Raw genomic sequence first — 26,076 nt, 5'->3', positions numbered from 1 at the left:
TTAAATGTATTCCGTTTTGATTGAAATGCGCTCAATTTTTGCGAAAACCTTCCGAAGTTGTGTCAGCTCGCTGCCCAACACATTTTCAAAAAGTATCTCGGAACTTATTGTGAGCGCGATTCGCAAGTCAAAAGCCGAGAGCGAGACTAGAGATTGAGTTCCGTGGGCTCGGGTAGACGGCGCGATGCTTGAAGTATTCTAACGGTTTTGCAGGCGCTTCCCACGATCGTATTACGCGCTAAGTTCAAAGATTTGGAGATTTTCTACCGGAAGATAAGGTCCGTTTTCACAGCTTCAGTCACAATTATGAAGCACAAAATCTCGCATTTCTTTAACGAAGAAAAAGAGCTTGGCCTCTTTTCTGGTGACTTAGAGATATTAACGCAGAGTAGAAAAGTTGGATGAGGTCGAAATCCGTGATACAATTATTTCGACTTCTATGTAGGTGAAATTGCATATCCACAAAACGAAGTAGTACATGGTGTTTATTATAATGAGTGAGCACTCAACGGACTAATTTGTACGAAAACTTATGACAAAAATGCTATGAAACTTAGTAAAAATTAGTGCGAACGCACCTTCTGCAGTTACAGCATCGCACCGTTTTGCCCCAGGCTATTCCTCTTTTACTGCAAGCTCTTTACTATAAAGTGTCACTTCGATTTTGGATGCGCTAAACTTTCCTCCAGAAACGTTAAAATCCTCGTCTTTTCCTGGAAATGATGAATATCTTTGAGCGTGGAGGCATAGTTTATTTTTACCGCTCCGAATCTGATTGATAGAACGTCTTGTTTTCTACCAGAGGGACTGGTGATTGAATTTTAAATGCTAGATTGTCTCTACATATCTCGTTTTCTTGCTGGATTAGAGTGGGTCTGATAACTTCGGAATTATAAAAATCGCAATAACAGCGGGTCGATGACTCATTTTTCTCGTTTTTTAAAATTTTATTAAAATTTCAGTGTCACTTGCAGATGAGGCTAAAAAAATACTTCAAAACGTCCCGATTTTTCCCATTTTTTAAACTCTTGTTTTGCATCACATTTCCTGATATGATGTCGTTCAGTGACTTAACTTTTTCCTGTTTTCGTTCACCTGATTAAGTTTGCAGATTCTTGGAGCAAAATATTTGTTCACTGTAAGATTTATGACTCTTGGCCTAGTTCGAAATGCTAGCTAGAGTATGATACTTACGACACGAACAAGGTCAAAACCGCGTGTTTTTATGAAATTTACTTGAAAAAATCACTAACATCCGCATCCGGTTCACAGTTCTTAGACCTTCCTAAGACCCACAGCTTAATCTTTTCTCCCCTACTTTGTTGCTTTGTTCCCATTTTGCAGTTAATAGTAATCTTCCTGTGGAAATCATAATACAGCTGGCTTCGGATTCGAAAATTTTAAAATTACAAGGCTACTCTGTGAGTAAAATTTAATTTATCTCCGATATGAGTGGTCAATGTCAATGGATTGTTCGTTTCACAATCCTGCTCGTTGGATTATCACAGATATTCAAACCCTCCGATCGTTTGACGCGAATAAAGAAGATTGCGAACAAAAAATCTCGCTTATTATTAGAGTTTGTCACAACACAATTCAACTATCCGAACAAACATCATTCCTCATCGCCGACTTCAACTCCGACCCATCGGTACCTGCTCTGATTCAAACCTTACACAACTCATCGATCCCTACCGTTTTGACAACTCACTACTGCAACTTACCGGACATGATAGAAAGAACTCAGGGGAGAAATATTATATTTTTCCTTGATAATATCGACAAAATTCCGAGTCTGATTTTAAGTTCGGCTTCGAGAGAAAAGAAGAATAGAGGGGATTGTGTCTACAACGAAATAAAACTCGCGAACTTGAATTCTACTGACAGTTTTTGTGAAAATTCCGAATTAACTACTCTGAGGAAATTGCCTCGTTACTGTATTATAGTCGACAAATATTCGCAACCGACGGTGGATGACACTTGTGACAAGCGAATGTTCATTTCCTCACAAGAATTGAACGGTTCCTTGGAGTTAACGGCTGAGAATTACAACATGACCCGCGGTTTATACACGAACCCAATTTGGAACTCGAACAATTACTTGATTTTCATGCTCCATGATTTCCACCGGGATATCAGGAATACTTCAACTTCAGGGAGCCAAACCTTCACAAACGATTACGATTCCCTGATATTTTGCTTTAAATTTTTCTGGCGGTTTTTCCGCGGTCAAAGAACAATTATCTGCAGCAAGCATGGCTGCAGTCGATACGATCATTTTGCCGAGAACATCATTTGGTACAGTGGAAAGACCACGAGGCATATTTCGATTTCTCCGTCAGCAACATGCACAAGAAACCTTTGAAAATGATCCTGGATGATTTCCACGGTCACCTTGTGTACGACTCGCAATTTAACATAAGATCGGGGACCGTCCAGGGAAAAATCCTCGATCAACTGGCAAAATCGATGAACACCACCTACAGACTTTACGACAGCTATGCCACCCAGCGGACCGGACACGAAATCGGTCAAAAATTAGGCGTGGATCTACACCAAGTAGAACTAGGCGCCTCTGCAGACGAAGCTGACTACCCAGAGCTCGACTTCTCTATCGGAATCGAGACACAGGCCATGTGCATACTCACTCCGCACAGTAAACTTGTACCTCAATTCTTGGTACCTTTCAAAGTCTTCACGTTCGTAGTTTGGGTCTGCATCTGGCGCAACAGTCACCGCCTTCCTGTTGATGCAGTTTGTTTTCCTCAAAGCTCAAGGTAGATCATTTCGAGGCTTGTATTCGGGGAGAGACATTTCCTCTACGATAGCACATCGGCGGTATACACGATTTACGCATACTTCATATGCGGGAGTCCACCGCGCTTGCTCCTGGGCAAGCTCTTCACCGGCAAATTATTGTTTTTTATTTTCGTTTTTTCGGCGCTTATCATCTCGACCGTTTTTCTGGGCGGCATGACCACGCTTCTGACGAGCACGGTACAGTACCCCGAGATCGACACGCTGAAGAACTTGGAGGACTCCGATCTGTTCATCCAGGTACCCGACGTTGAATCAGACAGCCGTGTATTTCGCTCAACTCGGTCTGTCCGATAAAATGAGAGCTAAGCTTTCCTCCAATTTGAACCTCTACATGGCGTTGTTCGACATGGAGCAAGGTAGACTGATCTTCAAAGTTATGATTTCTCGAAACTCCACTGAAAATCAGGCTGATCTTCCTTCTTTTACGGCTATTGTGCCGGAGGGTTTCGCTAAAAATGTGCGCGCGATTATGGAGACGGATGCGTTTTTAGCTGCCGTGCCGCGATCTTTTCGTTCAGGGAGCCGCATTGTCATGAGTAAATGGCCGCTCCAAGACAAGTTTGAGTACCATCTAGTCGCGGAATGTTTGAAGGATCATCCTTCCTTCGACACGTTCCTCAAAAATTCGTTTTTGTTCGACGCGTACAAAGAAATGACTGCTAGATTTCTCGAGTACGGACATTCGAGCAAGGCTTTCGCTTCGATAGAACTTGCGAACGCGCCGAGGACTGCACCGCTGCCTCTGGATGACGAGGATCCGCGGGCATACAGTTTGAATGATTTGCAGCTACCGTTTTTTATCCTGGGTGTGGGTCTCTTTTTAAGTCTCCTTGTTTTTATCGCGGAGATGGTTATGGAAGATTTTGAGAATGTTTCAGTATTCAGAAAAATAAGGCTCTTAAAAAATTTAATATAATTGCAATTTACATGATTTGGTCAATAAATACCGATTTTCAAATATCAGTAAAATGAATTTAATGCATCAGGAACATATTGACGGTGGAACTTTCAGACCACTTATCTCTGCTTGCAACGTTGTTGACTTCCTGTCATACTCTATTTTTTAAACGGTAAACTACTCAACGTCAATTCTTGAAAAAGTCCGTGTTCTTTCCGCTCAATGCATGCTCAACTGTGTAAAAATTTCAAAAAATTATATTGATTTGTACACCTTCAAAAAAATAAATTGGGAGCGGAGATTTTTAAACGCCGCAAACGAGATACGTAGTCTGGTATTTTCACCGTCGTTGTCGATGGCTAAAATGTGAAACCACGCATATCCGTTTCCAAAGTTGTCGAGTCTCTGTCGTAGTTTTTTTTTTCATTGGAAAACTAGTCAACATATATTCTTGAAAATTTCCTTTATTTTTCCTCTCTGTTGGCAGAGTATTCTTCATAAATTTTAAGCTAAAAAATTGACTTTTTTCTCTTGGAAAATATGAAGTAGGAGCGGAAATACGAAAACATTGCAATGGAGATACGTGGTTTCGCACTTCGGCCATCGATATAGGCAATTTGCATTACAGCGCAATATTCCAACCGATTCCAAAATTATCGAAAATTATCACGTAATTGAAAAGTGCAAGCTGCACTACTCGAGTTGGATAAGTATCAATCCCATAAAGTTGAACAAATTAGGATTCCTGTGGATAGAGCAATTGATAAGGAACGGTGTCCCGCAAGGCCTCTACTGATCTGAGGTATCCTAGCGCGTCATAAAAGTTAGTTCTCCTTCATTATTTTGCCTATGCAACACTGACAGCTTCAGAGCAGGAATAGTCGTATCCAGCCATTGCAATGAGGAAGACCAGTACGCCTTCTTTTGTTTCGATTCGGGCTGTGACTTATGACACTTTCCGCTTCGATACCATTAGGAAAAATCGATACTGTAGGCATCACTCACTCAGGCTTTAAGAATAGAATAACTGGTTATACGAAATGTTTTCGGACGTACTTGAAGGGTTATGAGGTTCGAGAATGATTTAAAAATAATCCTCTGCCTTAACGAATGTGGCAAGTGCAATCGATCCGTTTTAAATGTCATAGTATAGTATAATATGTCTCATGATCTTTCCTTCTTTTCTTATGCCTATTGTCATCGGAAATCCCCTCTTACAAGGATTTTATGGAGACAAAATCTGAAAAAACACAACTAATTTATCAAAACAGGAAGAGCCACGACTCAGGTCAGAAAAAGGAGAATTTGAACGGCAAATTACATTTTATATTTACGTACTTCCACCTTGAATTAAGTAAAAAATAAACAATTCGTATTTCTCTGATAAACCTATTAAAAATAAAACTTAACTATTCATACTACCAAGACTCGAAAGAGTTGCGAGCCTACATAATTTCTCGAGTAGATGGATTTAGTCTGCGATGTTTGAGCTTCCAGCGCCTTAAATGCTTCAAATAATTTCATGTAGGAGACTTGAAATGCTAGGGTCACCACCTCCATTTGATGTGTTTCAAGAAGTTCATCGGGTACCTGGTCTCTTGCTACATCGGCTGTTGCTTTAATCACACTAATACCTGTTTGAATTGCATCCTGATTGAGTCTAAATACAAGGACAGTATCGGTTGCCTGAAAAATAAAAAACAATCGAATAATGATGTCCGTAGGTTTGGGCTCAAAAACGTTTAAACGAGTACTGCAAGGAATTTAGGGGTTAGCCAACCAGCAACCAGGAGGGCCTCTTAAATATTATACCTATGGTCAAAGTGCAAAATCAAGTATCACCTTGGCTATAATTCAAAATTTCCGATACTACTTCATTTTTTCGAAGAGAAGCAAGCCAACTTCATAGTTGGAAATTAATTTAGAATATTTTTTTAACAGAGGAGGAAACCAAAAACGTTTTCGAAGGAATTAAGTTAGAAATGAAGTAAGATAGGAATTTTGCAACGTCGTATACGGAATATATGTTTTCGCACTTTGTCCTTCGAGATTATAAATATACCACCCGAAAAATTAACTATCAATCAATATGAAACCTTAGAGAAAAAAAAGGAGGTGTTTGCATCTTGAGGTTTGTTCACCCTGTGACGAAGGTCGGTACAACCTGGCCCGGGAAATCCGGAAGTCGAAGTATGAGAAACGGACCATAATGTCCCATTTTTTTTGCTTAAATCAACTCATGATATAATTTCAAGCACTTTTTAGAGAAAGACTTTTTTCCATAAATTGTACCATTTCCAAGAAAATCGATGATAAAAGTCGTTGTGCCGACCTACGTCATCAAAAAAGTTCCAGGATGCCCGAAATGCAAACACCTCCTTTTTTTCTCTATGATATGAAACATCCGAACTCATGACTAAATAAGATTAATTTAGTCACTAAAACTTGTGACAGTAGGAAATTGTTACATCAAATTCTGCATATGAAAGAGTAAAAGTTTGACTATATGTTGAGGTCCTCAACATATAGTCTCTTACCGCCGGGATTTACCTACTTGCCGCCCAAGAGCGAGCCACCTGTATTTCGCCGCCCTCTTCTCATTCGTTTTGAAACATCAATAAAAACCACCAAGTGAACGTGCCAGCGGGGTTGGGGTACATATGACGCGTTTACTCGTGTTGGACACATTTTTTGGGAAAGCCCCGTCAACACTACTAGCAAAAATTCACCGAACTTTGCGCGAACGTTAAGTTTCGTAAACCTATCTCTGCGTGGACACGGTCTCCCATTCATAAGAAATGAGCGAAAAAATTATGAGAGAACAAACATAAATGTGGTTTAATGATTTTAACTTCCGCCACCCGCAGACCGCACCGTTTTTGGCGCAATGCGTGAAGTATTTCGACAGTTTTGTGGGCGCTATGGGTTTCACGCCGACCGCTGCTGAAAGCACTGTGTTTGATGCAATGCGTGAAGTATTTACGTAGTCTTGTAGGCGCTATGCGTTTCTCGTTGACCGCACTGGGTTTGACGCAATGCGTGAAGTATTCATGCATTCTGTCCGTTTCACGCTGACCGCAGTAACCGCACTGTGTTTGATGCTATGCGTGAAGTATACGTGCAGTCTTGTAGGAATGTAGGCGCTAATATGTGTTGCAATGTTAACGCCTCGAGCTGACAGTAAAATAATGAAAAATTTCCAGGAATCTTCCATTATCGAAAGTGCCGATTTGTGACCTCTATGAACATTCAATTTAGTTGCTGCAGTTTGGTGCAGAGATTTTATATAGATTCTAAAAGTGATTGTGGCCCGGGGCTGAAAACATTAGCAGTAAAAGAAACATGTTTGGAAATCAACATACGGATTTTTACCTGTTGTATTTCTTCCGCGGTTTTGCCATCAGGATGATCCAGTGTTTCAATACAGTCAAGTATCCTGACAGCATAGACGAACCATCGCTTATCGTATTCCACCAGAGATTGCAGATACTTCACTGCATCTGGTTCTCTCACCAATTCTGGGTCCTCCAAAGCCTTGTTGAGTTCGTTTTGCCGCCATATCTCCAAGGCTTTGAGCTCGGCTATCAACGCAGCTAAAGTTTTGTGCTGATGGACTGGTACTGCGTCTTCCAGCAAATCACTTGACGCATTTTCTTCTGGCACTGGAATCACCTTGAAACGATCAAATGAGGGGCTTGGAGGACAAGGCGCATATAAGTGCAGTTTTTGAAAGGATTGAGAACTATCTCAATCATCCATTACTAAATGATATCAACTAAAACTAGTCCCATTGCATATTCTGCGAAAAATTTGCTCCAAAATTCCAATTTTTAAGCATCAAAAAGTCAGTTTGAACTTTCTTTCCGCTACAAGGATACATGTATTTTCGAAACTTCAAACGTGTATTTCTCGAAATGGCAAACACTGCACTTATGTGTCTTGCCCTCCAAGCCCCTTAAATAACATGATTAGTATTCAGTTAAGCGTTTTGGCTCGACCCTATCAGTCTATACAGTTGCTGTTTTCCCTCATTTTTCTGGTGGGGAGGAATGGACCCCTTGAGGTTTTTACAGATTATTTCCATGGTAGAATCAGTCACGATTCAAAGAGCTCATATGCGAATTGGTTTTTCTGTAAGTGAAACGTTAGACAAATTGTATATTTCTAAGCTAAAAGGAACCAGAGATGGTTGAAAAAAGAGTGTACTCGTTAGGTGAGGGCATTAAGAATGAATGGGAATTATAAAGCACCAGTGACGTCAGCGGTGACAACAGAGATGACCATCCGCGGATCTGAGTCTTTAACTCATGAGCCCTGTCCACAACGCTCTTGTCACATTCCCACGGCTCATGAGTTAGCATACTTTAGCAGTCAGTTCCTTATGATTTAATGTAAATTGCCACCTTTCCATTTTCCCAAAAGTAATCACGACCACTTTTACATTATTTCTTATGCAGCTAAAACGAACACATCTTATCCTTCCCACACACCTCCGGTTCCTTTTATCATAAATACGTCGAATTCTACAGTGTCGTAAATTGAATTACGAGTCTTCATCTATTATTACCCTCAATCAATACTCATATTCAATTATTAATTCACTAATTAGCAAAGCGAATAAAATGAGCCAGCTTAACACTGGACATTTTTGAATCAAAACTACTCGTTTCGGAGCATTCGACCCTCCTTCAGCTTCAGTGTCTTGTCCGCAATTTTTCGAGAAGTGATTCAAGATCATATTCATGATTTATAGTAGCGAAAGTTAAAAAACTGGGGAGATTGGTATACATTGTTAACATGAGCCTTCACAGAATTTCTTCAGACCTCGTGGTTTTTTTTCCACCCACTTTCTCGTGAGTCGAACTTAAAATCAAATATTGGGCTTAATTGGTTAAGAGTTCATGAGGAACTTAGTTTTATGTGGAGCTGATGATATGCATGTAATTATTCATTCCAACATTGATCAGTAGATCAGGAGGTCAGAAGGTCAATATCGACACCATCACGAAGTGACGGTGTTCGACGGTGAAACCTTTTAGGAAATGCATAGGATTGCGAGAATTTTTCTGGTACTGAAAACTCACGTATTTACGCAAATATTTAATATTCAATGAGGAGGTGTTTATCTGACAACTTTGATAGTTTGTGGTAGATAACTACATCGCGGAAGACTGTTCATTCCCTCCTCACTTACGGGCATGTCTCTTTTTGATGGAGAGCCCTCGCAGCACGAATGGCCCAGAAAACTCTCATAGACATTTAAAAAGTGAACTAGGGGCCTGTGGCAGCTATGCGGCCTCCAACCACTGAGAAAAACAACACGAAAAAAAATCGTAAAACAACCATGTTCAAGTTTTTTAAGAGGTAAATGGATTCAAAATTCGACGGGTGCACCCGAAAGCAAGCGTACATTTATCTCTGATTGCAAAGTTATGCATAACTTTTAGGTTTCATTTTTAAAAAAAATGTGCTTTAAAAGCTACACACAGTTTTTTTTAAAAAGTTTCCGCGACTTTCCCTGAATGATCTTAAATAAAAGTATCAAAAATGTCTACGCGATACTTTCCTTTGTTCTATTTTTTTTTTAATTTAAGCAAAAAAAAAAAAAAAATTAAATATCATCCGAGCTCCTGAATAGTTACAATGAGGATACATATTTTCCCTTTAATTGTGGTAATAGCTTGAGCAGAAAGTTAAGCATGATGCATGACACGCAAACATACAGCACTCCTACAGTCTTGTAGGCGCTAATATGCGTTTCACGCCAACTGACCGACTGCACTGCGTTTGGCGCAATGCGAGAAGTATTCACGCAGTCTCGTAGGCGCTTATATGGGCTGTGCGCTGACCGCCGTTTTTGCGCTAGTAGCGTGAAGTATTTCCGCCCGTCCCGCAGCGCGAATATGCTTTTAACAGGGTCGGTCTGACGACCTCTTGAGGGCGCCGACCCTTAGCCGGCGGAAGGGGGGCGCAATTGTGATATTTCGCTCGGAATATGCAGGAACAAATCCCCTCTCTCGGAGGGGCCTCGGAATTTTTTAAAATCAAACTCTTCTAAGTAGAATAACTTTGACATATTTCAGGTTCTAAGATTCGATTATTCTTACAGAGGAAAATTCTGGGAAGTGAATTGAATTTCAAATGGGCAAGGATATGTCTTGACTCAGTTATGGATTCTACGAAAAAAGTTACGTAGAATTGGTGGGGTATTTTTAGTGCCGGTTTGCATCAGCTTTTTTTTCGCCCTTATTTCTCCAAAAAGACACGGATCTTATGGGAAATGGGGTTCTTCAGTATTCACTCTGTATTTAGCATTCTCCGTGTATTATTAATTTTAGGCATTTCTCTTTACTTATTATCTTTTCTCCTGCTTTTATTTCATTTATTCTTTCCTTTTTTCTTTTTTTTTCTTTGTTCATTTTTCATTTCTTTATTATTATCTAGCGGCGGAAGCAGGCGGCGCATCTGCAATGGCAGATTGGCTTATGGTCCCGTCCGACACCTCTTTTAACGCACGGCCGCACGTGTTGGCGCGATTATTCGAACTTGCGTTGGATCGCTGCATCGCAGAAATATAGCTTCAAAGGCCATTGCTGTGTATGACGCCGTATGAGCATCTCAACGTTGCCTAATTTCTCCCGATTAAATATTTTTTCCGAGAAAAGATAGGAAAGTTCTCCCTACAGACATTGTTCAATCTTTTCACTCCATTTATCATCAGGAGGTAAGACATCGATGAATCCCCCCCCCCTTGTAGCCACTCCCCTTAAAAATGATCCTAGGAGTCCGATTTCCGGTCGGAGTCTCTACGAGTCCGCTGTATCGCCCATTTCGCGCCATCGCCGAAAAACGCTAGTTCGGCGAACTTTCAGGAGGGGTATCTAACAAGCGAAAGTTCAAAAATGAAAGGGTGTTGGTATCCTTTGCTTACGTAGGCTGTCACATAGGTCGTGGATTTTTGTACACCCGCTTTTTCGTGAGTCGAAACTTATAATCGAATAATTTGACATGCGAGGAGGGGTGACTGACAACTGTATTAAAGCCCCCGAGGTATATGTATAGGAACCAATGTCAACAACAAATCCCTCAGCTTATGAGTTGTTAGACTTGGACCCTTTCCCAGATAGTAAAATCAATTCTGAGGAGTTGCACAATAAATGAATGTGCAGCAAATAATTGCAAATGACAGAATGCTGAGATTGCGACAAAAAAAATCGCTAATTCTGTTATCAAATGTTTCTTCATTTATTTTTCAAGCGTACCATTCGTGACATTTTGCAAGTGGCTGATTATTTTCCTCTTATTTTCCAACTCGTTATGCTTTAATTATCAGGCAAGTAAAAAGTCCATACTCACCCCAGCAGAAGCATAGGCGGTAACAATCATAACGATAAATGTGCACCTCGATGTCATATTTAAATCACTTCACTAACAATAACTTGCGAAAAATGACTTTTTCCCATTATTTTGGTACCCACTATTCGACTTAAAACCAATGGAAGCTGCTATTTTGTGTACGAATCAATCTTATCAAATGGAACCCACATCTGATATGAATCGGAGATTTGTTGTCTTACGTAGTCTTTCATCTCTTCCAGAAGAAATGGAAAGCTCAGTTTCGTTTTGTAGACATCTCGTATCATCGTCCTCATTTTTTTAAAATAAATTCATAACCCTTTAACGCACCCCCTAAACTGAATAAAATGCTCTAAGATTGACAAGAGTGTCGTTTAGGCAATAAACATAGGTAATGAGTCAGAACATCCGAAAAGTCAATTCTGGGGAATTATTTTTTATTCTGTTCGTAATATTTTAAATCAGGTTTTACGTGCGTATACTTCATGTAAAACTTTACTAGAATCAAAATGTCTAAAAAAACTTGGGCCTGCTAATTTTTACTCTGAAAAATACGAGAAAAAGGGAAAATAATCACCTCTCCTAAGACTATTGAAATTTTTCATTGTCATTATTTGAAGGTGTTTACGTTATCACATTAATTTATTCAATTATTTATACAAAACGTAACAAAAACAATTATTCTTTCGAAGTTACAAAACATTATAATGGTTTAATGTCCTTGAGGTACTTTTTGTACGGAGAATTTTTAGTCATGTCTCGAAGGTCCTTTTCGATCGCTAAACATTCTGCTGCTGTAGCGTCAAATGCAGCTTTCAGCAAGTGCAGTTCACTATCTTGAGGTACATTGGTAGCAGGTTTAAAGGCTTTCCCACGCTCTTGAACGGTGTCTTTGATGTGGATCAATCTTTCTCTCAGTTTGCTGATAGTTGCGACAGTCTGCAAGAGTTGGACATGTTATTATCAAATTGTCTAATTGAAATAATTACTTGTTACACATAAATCAGTTTAAGTGTAAGCAATTTTGACGCTTGTATTTTTTTCTTGACCGATACTAAGCAAGTGTGGAAAAATTACTGCATGCAACTATTTGTACTCTCAAGCCGACCATATTGCCATCACTGTTATTGAAGGCGGACTTAACGCAACAAGAGACGTGCAGCAAGAAGAGTCATTGGACCGCGTTTACCGGAAAGGAACCAAGCAACATCAGCTGTTGTCAAATTTAACTGGGCAATTTAATTTTTTACATGAGAACGTTTGTGCTGATTCCTTTGAAAATTTTAAAGGATTTGCTCCGCACTATGTAACAAAGTCACAGAAATTTACACAAAAGTCCAAACAATCATTTTAATGTAAAAAAATTAAAATGCCAAGTTAAGTTTGACAATGGCTGATGTGGTTTGGTTCCTTTCTGTCTCGGGCCGAATAATGTAAGTCCCTCGCCGGGACTGACTAAAAGTGACAGCACTTCTGCCCGCAACTACTTGTGCTTCCTGACTGCTTATGAAATCCTTCTTGCAGTGGCGCTTCTTTCATGAAAAATAGTTTTAATGATATAGGTTAACCCTCTATGGCATGAATTAATATTGGATTTTGGATTTTGAGGGACGCAAATCTAGGCTGTGTTTTATTTGTATTGTATTTACATTTCGTAAGAACATTAATTTCCAATTTTTCTTTCTCAAAATTTCAAAATTTCGGTATTCATGTTTTCAAAAACGGAAACACTGATACAAGTTTGCAACAACATGCTTCAGATGAATGGTTGTAATTTAACAAAAAAAAAAAGCGTAGTGACGAAATCGCTGAACCATGCTTACATGGGTAATATAGGGTATAATACATGTAAACTAAAGTTTATTTTACCTGTTTTGCATCCAACGAATTTTCGTCAGAGTGAATAAGTGTGTTGATAGATTGATAATATTTTCGTGCTTTAATTAGGTAGGAATCAATTTCGTTCAAAAGTTGAAAGCTTTCGACCAGGGGGGCGTTTTCCTTGTACTTAGGGTTTTCCTGAGCGTTGGTTAGAATCTCCCGTCTCCAAAGTTCTATGCCTTTAAGTCCATTTACAAGATGTCCAAAACTGTTCTCAATAACCTTCAAATCAACTTGCGGAACTTTTTTTGGAATGGCATGCGGAGTGTCCTGCGGAATTGCCCGCCAAAAAAATTTACATGGATTTTTATCAAAAGCAATTAACCTTATTTTCACCATAAATTATTTGTATTTTAGGCCTTGTCCACTGAAGCGCGGTTCAAGGATTTTCGGGCGAACTTGTTCCGGATACGTACTGTAACTTCCCTATAACTTATTGCGCAAAACCCCAGTTCGTAGAATTAATTTGCCCAGCGGCGAGGCGTGAATGGTCAAATCGATACTATCACTAAATGTAGATATTTTCACCCATTTAAAGCTATGGTAAAGAATCAATTATTAAGGTGTTCATCGCGAGCACCCTGTCTATCAATCCTTCTCCGTGGATTGAAATGAAGGATCAATCGATACATCGCAAACCATGGTACGCTACTGAATTTGTTCAAAAGTTCCACGAATTACGCTCGTGTGGACAAGCCCTAAAATTCCATTCAATACCCAGGAATACTCACTCAAAGACGATACGGTAAGTAAGGGTCTCAGAGGACAAGTCCCATAAGTGCAGTTTTTGAAATAATTGAGTTGTTAATTGTGTAAACCGAAACTAGTCTGAAATTATATTCTGTGAATTGATTTCTAAAATTAAATTTTTACGGATCAAAGTTTAAACTTTCTTCCCGCCACGAGGCTTCATGTAGTTTTGACACTCTACGTATTTTTTGAAATAGCAAAAACTGAATTTTCCTCCAAGCCCCTCTATAAATAATAATCTGGATGATGCGTTCCTAAAAATAATAAGATGATGATGATAAGGAATACGGAATAAGAGGATGATTTTTAAAATAAGTAAGAGTTTGGATATGTTTAAACAAGATTAAATATCGTAAATAAATTCTAGTCAAAACATACAAAGCAAAAGCCCCGATTTAAGTTCTTGCTGACCTCTGCATAAGATTCTTTTGCCGGATTTTTAAAAACACGTAAATACGCGTACATAACATGTATGAGCGATGAGCAACATACCTTCCCCTCTGCAAAAGCAAAAACTGACGCAACGGAGAGCAGCAATGAAAAATCCATGTTGCAAAGAACTCACGTACCAACAATAACAATGCCCCTTGGTGAGCACTACCTCTTTCTTTTCAAATGACCCATATCAATGTTTATGATCTCTTCATATTTTCGTCATTGACACTATCAGTCAAAAAGCAATTTTTTGGGAAATGTACAGAAGCAAATAAAAATTCCGTGCCAATTGAATTATTGTATCTATTATTTTTAATTTACAAGTGCTTTTGCGAAACAAGTGTTTTTCAGTGACAATTTGAACGTGAAGTTGAAATGTTGCACGTTGAGCGTTCCAAATTATGGGCCATAATAAGCCGATATCAATTTATCCACATATGAGGACGAGTAAAAAAAGATTTATATGCACAAAAAATTTACCTATGAGAAGAAGCAATCATTACAAATTGGAAGGTAAATTTTGGGGTAGATATTTATATTTAGGATACACGACTTTTATGTTACAAAACAGAAACAATTATCCATATTACACAATTCAGTCTTTATTTTGGGCCTAAGTACTAATTTTCAAACTTTTTGTCGAAAAATTAATTTATTTTTACCTTATGTATGTTTTTCTCCCTTTCTCCTTATTTTAATGTCCCTTTCTTTTCTTAATCTTAACTATAGTTCCTATCAAAATTCAGGTATTTCGGGAATCTGCGGCATTTTCTTCATATTCTTTGTAAACGGAGAACTGTAGAATTCAGCACGAAGTTCTGCCTCAATTTCATCAGTTTTCTCGAGAGTATTTTCAAATAGAGATTGTAAGAATTCCGTTAGGCCATCCATGTTTATATTGGGTGGGTTGAGCTTTTCACCCTTCATTTTAATAATTTCATTGAGTTTGACTGACCGCTTTATAGACCTCTTGATGGTCTCCATGGCCTGAAACAAAGTTGTGATCTTAAAAGCAAAAGTGGGAAACTAAAAGTAAACAATGGAGAAAAATAGAGACAATCGTATGTTTTGAATACATCTTTGCTAAGGAGTGCGTTTTGTACAGTGTTTCGACTGGAGTTTTCTGCTATACAGCACGAACTTAAGTTTTGCGGATTTTATCCTTCTAACTCACAATCCGAGACCTCATGTGAGTAGAAATATTTCTCGGGCACTCCGTAAGATGATTTCTAAATGGCTGCGATACTGTTTGGCACCATAATACGCGTACATAATTGCGTAGCAAGTTCCAGATGTAAGAAAGTCGTATTTTGATGGATACACCTTACAGATGAATACAACAAAGGAGTTTTGCCTGAATTTATTGCTCAACGTTCTACGGAAAAGAGAGGTCGGAGAGACGTTACGCTATGTTGTTTTTGCGTGTTTAAAGGATAGGGACCAATGTCACCAAAGCGTTACGAGGGGGCGGGGGGAGGGGGTGAAAAATACCAAAAAAGTGCGTTACATAAGTTGTAGACGGCCCCAAAGTTGTAAAGTGTAAAAAAATACCGAAAATGTAAAATTGTCGGAGGTCCAGCCCTACCAATGAATCTTTACATTTTCCGGACATTTTGTGTTTGATTTAAAGGAGAAATACAATGTTCACTGGAAAAAAGAACACATTGGATCTGGAGTCCAGACTCTTGAAAACATTGACAAGAAAAAATACTCTTGATTCAATCGGATTTTTGCTTGAATCAAAACGAAATCCGCTTAAATTAAGAGGCTTAGTTCTTGATTTAAGCTGGATTCTGATTGAATCAAGAGTAAGTTTTCTTGTCGATGTTTTTAAGAGTAGATCCTATGTGTTTTTTTCCAGTGTTGGAACATCTCCATGCAACGTTCCCATTTTATCAAAGTTTTCATTCAAACACCAAAATTTTCTATTGGATATGACATTGGATGATTGGATCTCCTTTTGGTCTCACCTCGTGCGCAGCCTTCGATTTCGCATCGGAATGGATCAAAGTGTTCATCGCTTCGTAGTAATGACGATACTCCACGAAAAGAGAGTCCGTTAAAGATAGAATGGATAGCAGTTCCACCATACGAGAGTCTGCCTTGAATGTTGGGTTCCCAATGGCCTTTTTAAGTGCTTCTTGCCGGTCTTTTTCTATTACTTTGAGGTCGTTTAGCAACCGATCAACAATTTTTGGCGCTGATTTTTGACTGACCGCCACTGGTACTGCCTATAGAAGAAAAATATGATCTTATAGGGAGAATGAATACCACAGGAATTAGTTGTTCCCAAAATCAAATGAGAAATTTGCTTCAAGCTTCATTGATTCGATCTCTCAACTAATAACTGTATGTTCAATTAAAATTGGCAGTTCTTTTAATGTGCGTGAATAGACTGTTCCATTATGTGAAAAGACTCTAATTACGTGCTGTTGGGTTATGTTTTCAGTGGCAAATTTGAAATATGCTTCGATTTCGGTCCTCCTGTGAGAAGTTATAAGGAATAATTCAAACGTGCCCTTCAAAATTCAAATTTCACTGGTAAATTGAATGTGGGTATTCTTTAACGCATGATGTAAGGTACTTTGCGTGAAATTTTGATGAGTAATCATACATTGCGGTGCTTTTTGTACAACATCCAGTAGTTCATTAGTTATTATTAGAAACTTATTATTAATACTTTGTACTCACTCTTGCGGCAACTTTGGCAAGAACAGACGCAACAAAAAGTATCACTCCTAGTATCATTCTGATTAGGTATACGCAAATATTTATTTGACCACACAGGAAGGTATTGGACTTACATTATTCAATTGACGGTAACTTGTGGGCGTCCGTTACTTCCTTATCAAAAAGTTCAGTCTTCATTGAGGAGAATTTAGATTACCTGACTGATAAAAGAATCGGAAAATAAACATATTCGGACTGTGGAGCAATACAAAAATCAACTTCATGAAAGATTAACAACTATATTTGTTGAGAGCACATCTCATTACAACGAGATAGAAAATATTTTTCTGAATATTAAATTAATTATGTTTAGAGAAACAGAAAACACTAAAAAATTACAACTGCAAGAACGGCCAGACTATTCATGAGTGCCGTTTTTTGATAAATTAAACTAGAGTATGATGAGTATTATATTTTATTTTATTAATATAGTTTACACAAAATAATTTTACGCAATCTTGGAGTGCGACAGAAGATCTGTCTTTAGTTTAGCATTAGAATAAGGCACAAATCAAGAATGCGGATTGTCCATTGCATTTTAAAGGCGCAGTAACTTATGTGGCGTAGACTCGAAGATTCATAAGAATGAATTTGAAATTCTTACATCGATAATATTATGTATCTTTTTATATATTGACGTAAAAACTCCCTAATCACGTATCTCGTTTTTGGTGTTTAAACATCTTTGCTCCTAATTCATTTTTTAGAGTAGGTAAGACAGATCTAAATTATTTCTTGGAGTTTCTTCTTGCAGACATTTTTGAGAACTACCGTTGAGAAGTTCTCCATTTCAAAAATGAAGTATGATAGGAAGTCTGCAATGTCGCAAATCCAGGTACGTGGTTTAGAATTTCACCATCAATATGTTAAAAAAAAACAGCGATCATTAAAAAATGTAGGGACTCAATTTTAAGGATTCATCGGTGTATCACTTTTCACTATACTAGTGAACATATGAAACCATTCGTATGTAACTGGTAAAATTAGTTGTGGGTTTTCATTCTAGGCTTGGAGGTTAAGTTTTACTGTTTAATTGAATACTATCGAGTAATCTGTTAAAATTATTTATTTTTTTGCGCAAAAATGTGCTCTTATAATCTTTCCTACATCACTATCTTTTCCACCTCCTCCTTCGGGTAGATGCGGCAGATCCTTCATACGTTCTTTGAACGAAGCATCGGATAATTTAGGGCGAAGTTGGGCCTCAATTTCTTCATTTTTCTCAATGGTGCTTTTGAATAAAGCTTGTAAGTGGTCCGTTTGACCGCTCATCCTCAAATTGGGTGGAGAGAGCTTTTCACCCTGTGATTTTACTATATTATTGAATTGGACTACCTGCTCCGTAGATGCGTCAATGGTCTTAATGGCCTGCAACAAAGTTTTGATTTTAAATACAAAAATGAAAGCCGCAAATAAAAAATAAAAACAAATAAAATGAATATATTTTAATTATGGATAAAAATAGTATTTCAATAATAAGGATATCTTAATTATTGTTATTTTAAAGAAACGGACAAGTCGGTAACACACTCAAATACGTGAATTTTGCTGAGGATTTCTAGATTAAAGTTTTATTGTTGTGCGAGTTAAAGTTTAGTAAATTTTAGCGTATGTCCCAAAATAGAAATGATAAGTATTTTTTAGAATAAATAGTTAACTGCCAGGCTTGATACTTTGCCAAAGACCAATGTAGTAAGACTTTTCGGTGCTAACAATCCAAGTTGCACACAATACGATAAATTGAAATTACACGGTAAACTTATTGATACTGCGTCGGAATGCTGTGTATGTTGCCTATCTACCAATATTGAAGGAACACTTATGGTTAAAATATATTGCAATAAAATAGAATACGTTGAAATTTTTCAATGCATTGCAAATTTCCCATCCTTCCATCACATGGAGCTCAGTTTATCGATTGCTCGAAATTGGCCCATAATTGGCAAATTATGTAAATTTCACTTCATTACATCCTGCGAACATTATATAAATATCTAGGAGTTTGAGTATCCCAAGATGGAGAGATGGACTAAGCCATAAGAGATCGAAACCTGCAGTGACGGAAAGCTTTTGCTATGTTAAATAAGATTATTTGAGATCAAAGTATCTCTGATAGAAAAGAGATTGATTTATAACACCACAATCAAAAGCATTCGGACCTTCGGCAGTGAAGTATGGCCCATGAAAGATCGTACCCAAATGATTCTTAAGGCTAACTGACATGGATTTCTGGCGAAGATCAGCTGGAGTCTCGAGAGGCGATCAGATCACGCAAGGAACGAAAGAGTGCGTGAGATCATGAATGCCGAGCAGAACATCGTGCATGAAATTATGATCAAACAGCTTGTCTAGTATGGTCATGGTCAACGAATGGCGTATGACAGATTGCCTAAGGCCTTGTATCCACGGGACGTTTTCATGGGATTTGTCCCAAGTTCGGATCGCAGGAATGAAACTTCTGGGATTTTTCCCAGTTACCGTCTCCACGGGACGGGGCTCATACAGTCCTGCGACTAGTTTGCGCGGGAAGATAAATTAGTTAAAGTCGAGTATTTAACCGGGATTAAAATAATGATTGCACTCAATTGACAATTAGACACATTTTTTAACTAAACAAACATTAACAATGTAGTAATGAATAAAATATCGCACGATTCGTTTTCACTTCTTCTTCTTCTCTCAGTGGATCCTAGGGGTACAAGTACCATACTTGGTCCTGGGAAAAATATTGATTAACTCAATATTTTTCCCAACTTCGTGAGTGGGATTTTTCCCTGGGACAAATCTCGTGAAACAGCTCGTGGAGATAAGGCCTAAGAAGGTACTAGATTGGGTTCCTCTTGGGAGGAGACGTAGAGGACGCCCAGCAAAATTGTGGATGGGTGGCATTTAAGATGAAATCACAAGATGCCATTACCAGATGATCTCTAGGTCGATAGACAAGAATGGTGATTAGGTGTCGCAGAGCGCTCGGACGCGCTGTAGAAGTGACTTGTATGTATGAAGGTCAAAATAATAATCAATATAATCTTTTTGGTCGAAATGAAATTTTCCTTCGAGCAATAAAGTTTCACTTTGGGCAAAAATATTACCTTCCTTGAAGCCTCCGATCCCTCATCGGAAAGGATCAATGTATTCACTGCATCATAGTAACAGAGATATTCCATAAAAAGACAGTCCACAAACGATAGAATGGATAAAAATTCAGTCATAGGTTTGTGTCTCATGAATTCTTGGTTTCCGAGGGCCTTATTTAGTTCTTTCTGCCGATCCTTCTCTAAAAGTTTCAACTCGTTCAACAGACGATGTAAGCTTTCTGTCACAGCTGTTGAACTGCTTTCGCCCGGCACTGCCTGTGAACAAAATAATTCAGCTTATCTAGAGGGAAAGTGCTCTGAAAGGGTTTTTTTTTCTCCTCAAAGACGCTAACCATTTGAATGTAACGGATATGATCATTCAAACTAAATGAACAATTTAAGCATGAAACGCGCCTGTTTAAATCATGCATAGCTTCGAGGGCGACTGACTGATAAAAATCTAAAATCTTTTCTATTTTCTTAAAGTGGAACAAATCAACATTGTTCCTTGAAATTTTCTGCGAATTTGATTCATACGGAGTAGAAAATTTAAGGACATTTTTAGGAATTGTCGTTGAGTGGTTCTCCATGTAAAAAATGAAGTATAAGAAATCTACAACGGAAGTTTCAATATCGATGTTTAAAATCCAGTGGCGAGGCGTGAATGATCGATTAATGATATCTCTCCTTGAAGCTGTGGTAAAGGACCGATGGGAAAGGTTTTCGTTGCAAACACCCTGTTTATCGATCTTTTTCATCGGTTTAACTGGCAGATCAATCGATATATCGTGAAGCACGCCCACGTCACTGATTTACTGCACAAATTTTGCAGAATCAATTTGCCACATTTTTCAGAGCGATTAACTATGTGATTATAATTGCTAATATCACGTGTCAGTGTATTTTACTCACCCATGTTGCAACACTGGCAAGAGCAGACGCTGCAGATTGTATCGCTGCAAAAATCATCTTGCTGATTTTTAAATGTTGACTTGACCTGTGCCACCACTTTTACTGAATTCAAATTATACTCCTCAATATCCACCGGTAACTCGTGAGTGCAAGTCACTTTTATATCAGCTACTTACAGTTCGGAATAGGGTGACCACTGATTATCACATTGATAAAATGCGCCTATAAGAAACCCCCATAAGGAACCCACTATGAGCTACAATGGCGCAGCGTAATTGGCGATATAACGATTGATCTGTCATCAAAACCTATGGGAAAGGATCGATAGACAGGCTGTTCGCAAAGAATACCTTAATTATCGATTCTTTACCATAGCTTCGAATCAGGGGCTAGGAGGACAAGTCGCATAAGTGCGGTTATTGCTATTTAGAGAGATGCGTGTTTGGAGTTTCGAAATTACATGGCTCTTTATGGTGGAAATAAGTTCAAACCGACTTTCTGATGCTTAAACATTGGAATTTGCAAGCGAATTTTTCACAAATTATGCATTACGACTAATTTTACTTGAAATTATTAATGAAATGAATCAGGAGCAAAGATTTTTGAACACCACAAACGAGGTACGTGGTTAAGAGGTTCCACCGTCCATATTAAAACGATGTACAAATTATCTTTATAAAATAAAAATAGACAAGAAAAGGCGAAGATGAGGCTGAAAAAACACATTACAAGTTCTTTTTTAGATTTTTTTTTGTTGATATTTTTAATTCTTTTCGACGGTTGATAATGATGACCAGGATACCGATCGAAACGTCCCATGAGTTGTAATTATTGTGTGTTTTTTCAGCCTCGTCCCCGCCTTTTCCTGTCTATTTTTATTCTGTGTTCTAGGGCTGCCATAGTATACTTTTATCAATGTTATCTTCATATGAATTTCAAATTCATTTTTATGAACCTTTCGAGTCCATGCCAAATAAGTCAACGCACCTTTAGAGTGCAACAGACAATCCGTGTCCTTGATTATTGTATTCCATTCCCTGGTAAAAATTGGCAGTAGAATGTGTGTTCCAAAATACTATAGACGTATAGCCGGCTGTACAATTTCTGATAGCCTTTTATAGCCGATGGCGATTAAGCAACAGCCAGACGATAAAGTTTATGCTAAACGTTACTAAATACGGATACTAGAACTTAGTTAGTTTTTGGACTACCGCTCTCGTTTTATGCCGTAGTATCTTGATTTATTTTGCGAGGAAAGCTCCGTACTTTTGAAGGATGCCTGTCATTCTTAATATGTTGGAGCGCAAATGCGTGAAGTATCCCCGTTAGTGGGGCCGATAAGTGGAAAATATCATAACAATCGTGCACTTCTGGAAGAAAGCATGAAAATTTCAGGGATTCATCTCTACCCTATAGACATTCGATTTAGACATAGACCCCAAAAATCTGAGCCCCCTGGGGGGGCAGGGGGGCCCCCAAATTTTGAATTTTGAATAACTACGGAACGGCTAATGTTAGCGTAATTTTTTTACAACAGAACGATGGGAAATTTTATTAGGAACAAAACTGGTTCTTATGAATTTTTCCGTGGGATCGATATTTTAGGCGTGAAAACGGGAAAAACCATCGGGGGACGGGGAGCCGGCCGTTCTGAGGCAGATCCGCGCGCTGCGCTGCCTGCCCGGGACGCGCGCGGCGGCGCGGTACGGTGTTACCGACGAAACAACCGCTTGTCTTTGTTTAATCTCAACGATGCGCAGTTTTAAAAATATTATAAATTTACCGTACTGCCTAAATACTTTTCCGTAGTAATATAAGCCTTACTTTATATTAGTAATAAATAAAAGCAAGCAAAAGGCGAAAGACTCCAATGTGAGAGCGCCGAGTCAATAGGAGGGGTCGGTCATCGCGCATCACGTGTCTTGTTTTCCATGAATACAGAGCTTTTCCGACCTCAGTACAGAGTAAATTACCCTTTCCTTACGTAATTTTTGTAAAGGATTACATTTTTTAAGATATTAGAGCGAAATAAGATTTAAGTAGATAAAGATTTTAATAGATTTTGACCCACTTTTTCATGACTACTGGAAATGGGATCCTTGATAACTTATTTCTAGCTTATTTTTCATGTTACTTTCGGCGAATGGGACCATGAGCTGCTTACATAAGCAAGAATTCTGCAATACTTGACGCAAAGACATTACTTGAGGAGTGAGGAGGGGGGGGGGGGGGCTTCACAGTCCCTTGCCACTAAGGTGCCCAGATTTCCTTCATTTTCCTCTAATATCGTTTTTCGTTCATGTTAATTGGTTTCTCGCAATTGCATAGGTACTGATACACACGGAACATTCCGACAGTGTTCTTTTCTCCTCTTTTTTACTCCAGCCAGTCAACAGACGTATTCATTTTCATGAACTTCCCACTCTTTCAGATATTCAACAAATATACATATTTCACAAAATAGAACGATATATCAAATGAATAATAAAAAAGAAGATATCTGAATACTATCGCTTCTTTTTATCGAGTCACACTTGAAGATTATTATTGGTATACTAACCACAAGACATAAAAAATGGAATGAGCAGTAAAAAAAATTCATGTATATTATCTTTCATTTTGTTCTATGGAGTTTGGAGTGGAGTTGGTAACATTTGTATTGAAAAAAATATTAATATAGGAGGAAATTTATTTATCATATGCAGGTTCTGATCCTTTAAAGAACCTCTGAGAAGGACCAGTAGCTCAGGAAGAAATTCATTGCATTTCTTCTTTTTTAACCCGCAAATCTCGTACCAATTTTTTATTTGTATAGAGCTCGTGGAAGAGTTCTAGGTATGTCGGAGACAATTTTCAAGAAACGGGACTTACGAAATATGTAATGCACAAAACGCACACATTAAACTTTATCGCACAGTATAACACTGATCAAATTAGCTTCAGAGATTATCAGAGGGTTAATTTCTTGTCAAAATATCAACAAATCAGTCAAAATCAGTAATCGGTAATCAGTTGCAAAATTACCGAGATTGAGGGAAATCGTGTGATGCGAGATTTTATTGATGACATAAGAGCAGGATATTTTCCCAGTAGGCGCGACTTCATATCACTCAAACGGACCGTTTTTGCAGATTAGCGGATATTGGCGGCTAATTATTACTTAATAATATTCCTTATACAAGAAGCAGTCTGACAAAGGTTTTTGGGGGGGTCTTTTATCCATATCAAGCTTTCTCAAGATTCTTTTGGCGTTTCTTGGAGCAAGTTTTGAATGTGGTTTTGGTCCTCTTAAAAAAATGCCTATACGTAGCAATGATGTACCAAAATGTTCCTTCATGAGAAGAGAATAAGCATGCTTGTTTTTTACTCATTTTTTTACAAAATTAGGTACCCTATCTTGAAAGTCTGGCTAGAAGCCGTCTCCCGGGAACTTTAGGGTTGGTAAGCATATTTAGATACCATCCTGGTACAAACACTTTAAAATCATTTTTCAGGTCATCGTGGTATACAAATAAGATGTGTGACTTTTAGCCCCCCCCCCCCCCTTCCCGAGACAACTGTACGTCAGATTTTATTCCGTTCAACTGATGACTGATACAGTTATCTTGGATGCTTTAATACTTGAACTTGACAAATCCATACAACAAAACAATCCAGAACTCCAGCACCTAACCCCTTCTCCTTCCGTTGCCGTCCGCTCGCTTGTATACATATGTATGTACATATATTACCTGCAAAAGTTAAGCCTTTTATAAGGCTTCATAGGTAGTAAGATATATTCATAATATTTTTAAAACTGCGCATCGTTGAGATTAAACAAAGACAAGCGGTTGTCTCGTCGGTAACACCGTACCGCGCCGCCGCGCGCGTCACGGGCAGGCAGCGCAGCGCGCGGATCTGCCTCAGAACGGCCGGCTCCCCGTCCCCCGATGGTTTTTCCCGTTTCACGCCTAAAATATCGATCCCACGGAAAAATTCATAAGAATCAGTTTTGTTCCTAATAAAATTTCCCATCGTTCTGTTGTAAAAAAATTACGCTAACATTAGCCGTTCCGTAGTTATTCAAAATTCAAAATTTGGGGGCCCCCCTGCCCCCCCCAGGGGGCTCAGATTTTTGGGGTCTATGTCTGAATCGAATGTCTATAGGGTAGAGATGAATCCCTGAAATTTTCATGCTTTCTTCCAGAAGTGCACGATTGTTACGCTTATCGGCCCCACTACGTTAGGTTTGTAGGCGCCAGTGCGTCGCCGCGCAATGCGTGAAGTATCCCTGTTGGGTTTGTAGGCGCCATAGTGCATCGCCGCTCCGCTTTGTGTTAGGCTCTAATATTTAATCTCGCGGAGTCAGCGTTTTTCAACTCATGATTTTGAAATGTTTGCACACTCTGTATGGACCATCTTTCCATCCTGGGATACTCAAACTCCTAGATATTTTTAATGTTCGCAGGATGTAATGAAGTGAAATTTACATAATTTGGCAATTATGGGCAAATTTTGAGCAATCGATAAACTAAGCTCCATGTGATGGAAGGATGGGAAATTTACAATGCAATAAAAAATTTCAACGTATTCCATTTTATTGCAATTAATTTTAACCACAGGTGTTCCTTCAATATTACTTATATAACAACAATAAAGCTTTAATCTAGAAATCCTCAGCAAAATTCACGTATTTGAGTGTGTTACCGACTTGTCCGTTTCTTTAAAATAAAAATAATTAAGATATCCATATTATTGAAATATTATCTTTATCCATAATTAAAATATATTCATTTTATTTGTTTTTATTTTTTATTTGCGAGCTTTCATTTTTGTATTTAAAATCGAAACTTTGTTACAGGCCATTAAGACCATTGAAGCATCTACGGAGCAGGTAGTCCAATTCAATAATATAGTAAAATCGCAGGGTGAAAAGCTCTCTCCACCCAATTTGAGGATGACCGGTCAAACGGACCACTTACAAGCTTTATTCAAAAGCACCATTGAGAAAAGTGAAGAAATTGAGGCCCAACTTCGCCGTAAATTATCCGATCCTTCGTTCAAAAAACATATGAAGGAAGTGCCGCATCTACCCGAAGGAGGAGGTGGAAACAATAGTGATGTAGGAAAGATTATAAGTGCACATTTTTGCGCAAAAAAATAAAAAATTATAAAAGATTACCCGATAGTATTCAATTAAATAGTAAAACTTAACCTCCAGGCCTAAAATGAAAACCC

General features: G+C 38.4%; 3 protein-coding genes across 5 annotated transcripts; all 3 read right to left on the bottom strand.

Annotated features, from left to right (window-relative positions):
* Positions 1-5,022: 5,022 nt before the first annotated feature.
* Positions 5,023-11,241, bottom strand: LOC109029807 (uncharacterized). Its single transcript, XM_072304927.1, has 3 exons — positions 11,075-11,241; positions 7,091-7,390; positions 5,023-5,404 (listed from the first exon to the last, which is right to left on the bottom strand). Exons 1-3 carry the CDS (start codon positions 11,129-11,131, stop codon positions 5,132-5,134), a joined length of 630 nt encoding a protein of 209 aa, XP_072161028.1. The 5' UTR covers positions 11,132-11,241; the 3' UTR covers positions 5,023-5,131.
* Positions 11,242-11,697: 456 nt separating this feature from the next.
* Positions 11,698-14,319, bottom strand: LOC109029802 (uncharacterized). Its single transcript, XM_072304928.1, has 3 exons — positions 14,198-14,319; positions 12,944-13,225; positions 11,698-12,013 (listed from the first exon to the last, which is right to left on the bottom strand). Exons 1-3 carry the CDS (start codon positions 14,252-14,254, stop codon positions 11,777-11,779), a joined length of 576 nt encoding a protein of 191 aa, XP_072161029.1. The 5' UTR covers positions 14,255-14,319; the 3' UTR covers positions 11,698-11,776.
* A 110-nt stretch (positions 14,320-14,429) lies between these two features.
* Positions 14,430-25,063, bottom strand: LOC109041395 (uncharacterized). Of its 3 annotated transcripts, none has more exons than XR_011900620.1 (5): positions 20,860-25,063; positions 19,963-20,223; positions 16,832-18,238; positions 16,111-16,371; positions 14,430-15,127 (listed from the first exon to the last, which is right to left on the bottom strand). XR_011900620.1 is itself a non-coding variant. In XM_019040451.2 (3 exons), exons 1-3 carry the CDS (start codon positions 16,886-16,888, stop codon positions 14,876-14,878), a joined length of 570 nt encoding a protein of 189 aa, XP_018895996.2. In that variant the 5' UTR covers positions 16,889-16,990; the 3' UTR covers positions 14,430-14,875. The 3 variants fall into 3 exon arrangements, 1 of the variants encoding a protein (XP_018895996.2); XR_011900621.1 differs by having other exon boundaries at positions 16,945-18,238; XM_019040451.2 differs by lacking the exons at positions 19,963-20,223; positions 20,860-25,063 and having other exon boundaries at positions 16,832-16,990.
* Between the last annotated feature and the right edge of the window lie 1,013 nt (positions 25,064-26,076).

Source organism: Bemisia tabaci, chromosome 10 (assembly GCF_918797505.1).
Source record: "Bemisia tabaci chromosome 10, PGI_BMITA_v3".
Taxonomy (NCBI): domain Eukaryota; kingdom Metazoa; phylum Arthropoda; class Insecta; order Hemiptera; family Aleyrodidae; genus Bemisia; species Bemisia tabaci.
The sequence above is the reverse complement of the archived record's forward strand: the minus strand, read 5'-3'. Positions and strand labels throughout refer to the sequence as shown.

Coding starts and splice junctions, on each gene's coding strand:
- LOC109029807 (XM_072304927.1), bottom strand. CDS start 11,131: ATGACATCGAGGTGCACATTTATCGTTATGATTGTTACCGCCTATGCT. Junction 7,391..11,074: donor CCGCCTATGCTTCTGCTGGG/GTGAGTATGGAC, acceptor GATCGTTTCAAG/GTGATTCCAGTGCCAGAAGA. Junction 5,405..7,090: donor CCGCGGAAGAAATACAACAG/GTAAAAATCCGT, acceptor TTTATTTTTCAG/GCAACCGATACTGTCCTTGT.
- LOC109029802 (XM_072304928.1), bottom strand. CDS start 14,254: ATGGATTTTTCATTGCTGCTCTCCGTTGCGTCAGTTTTTGCTTTTGCA. Junction 13,226..14,197: donor TTGCTTTTGCAGAGGGGAAG/GTATGTTGCTCA, acceptor GCAATTCCGCAG/GACACTCCGCATGCCATTCC. Junction 12,014..12,943: donor ATTCGTTGGATGCAAAACAG/GTAAAATAAACT, acceptor CAACTCTTGCAG/ACTGTCGCAACTATCAGCAA.
- LOC109041395 (XM_019040451.2), bottom strand. CDS start 16,888: ATGATACTAGGAGTGATACTTTTTGTTGCGTCTGTTCTTGCCAAAGTT. Junction 16,372..16,831: donor TTGCCAAAGTTGCCGCAAGA/GTGAGTACAAAG, acceptor TTTCTTCTATAG/GCAGTACCAGTGGCGGTCAG. Junction 15,128..16,110: donor AATCGAAGGCTGCGCACGAG/GTGAGACCAAAA, acceptor ACTTTGTTTCAG/GCCATGGAGACCATCAAGAG.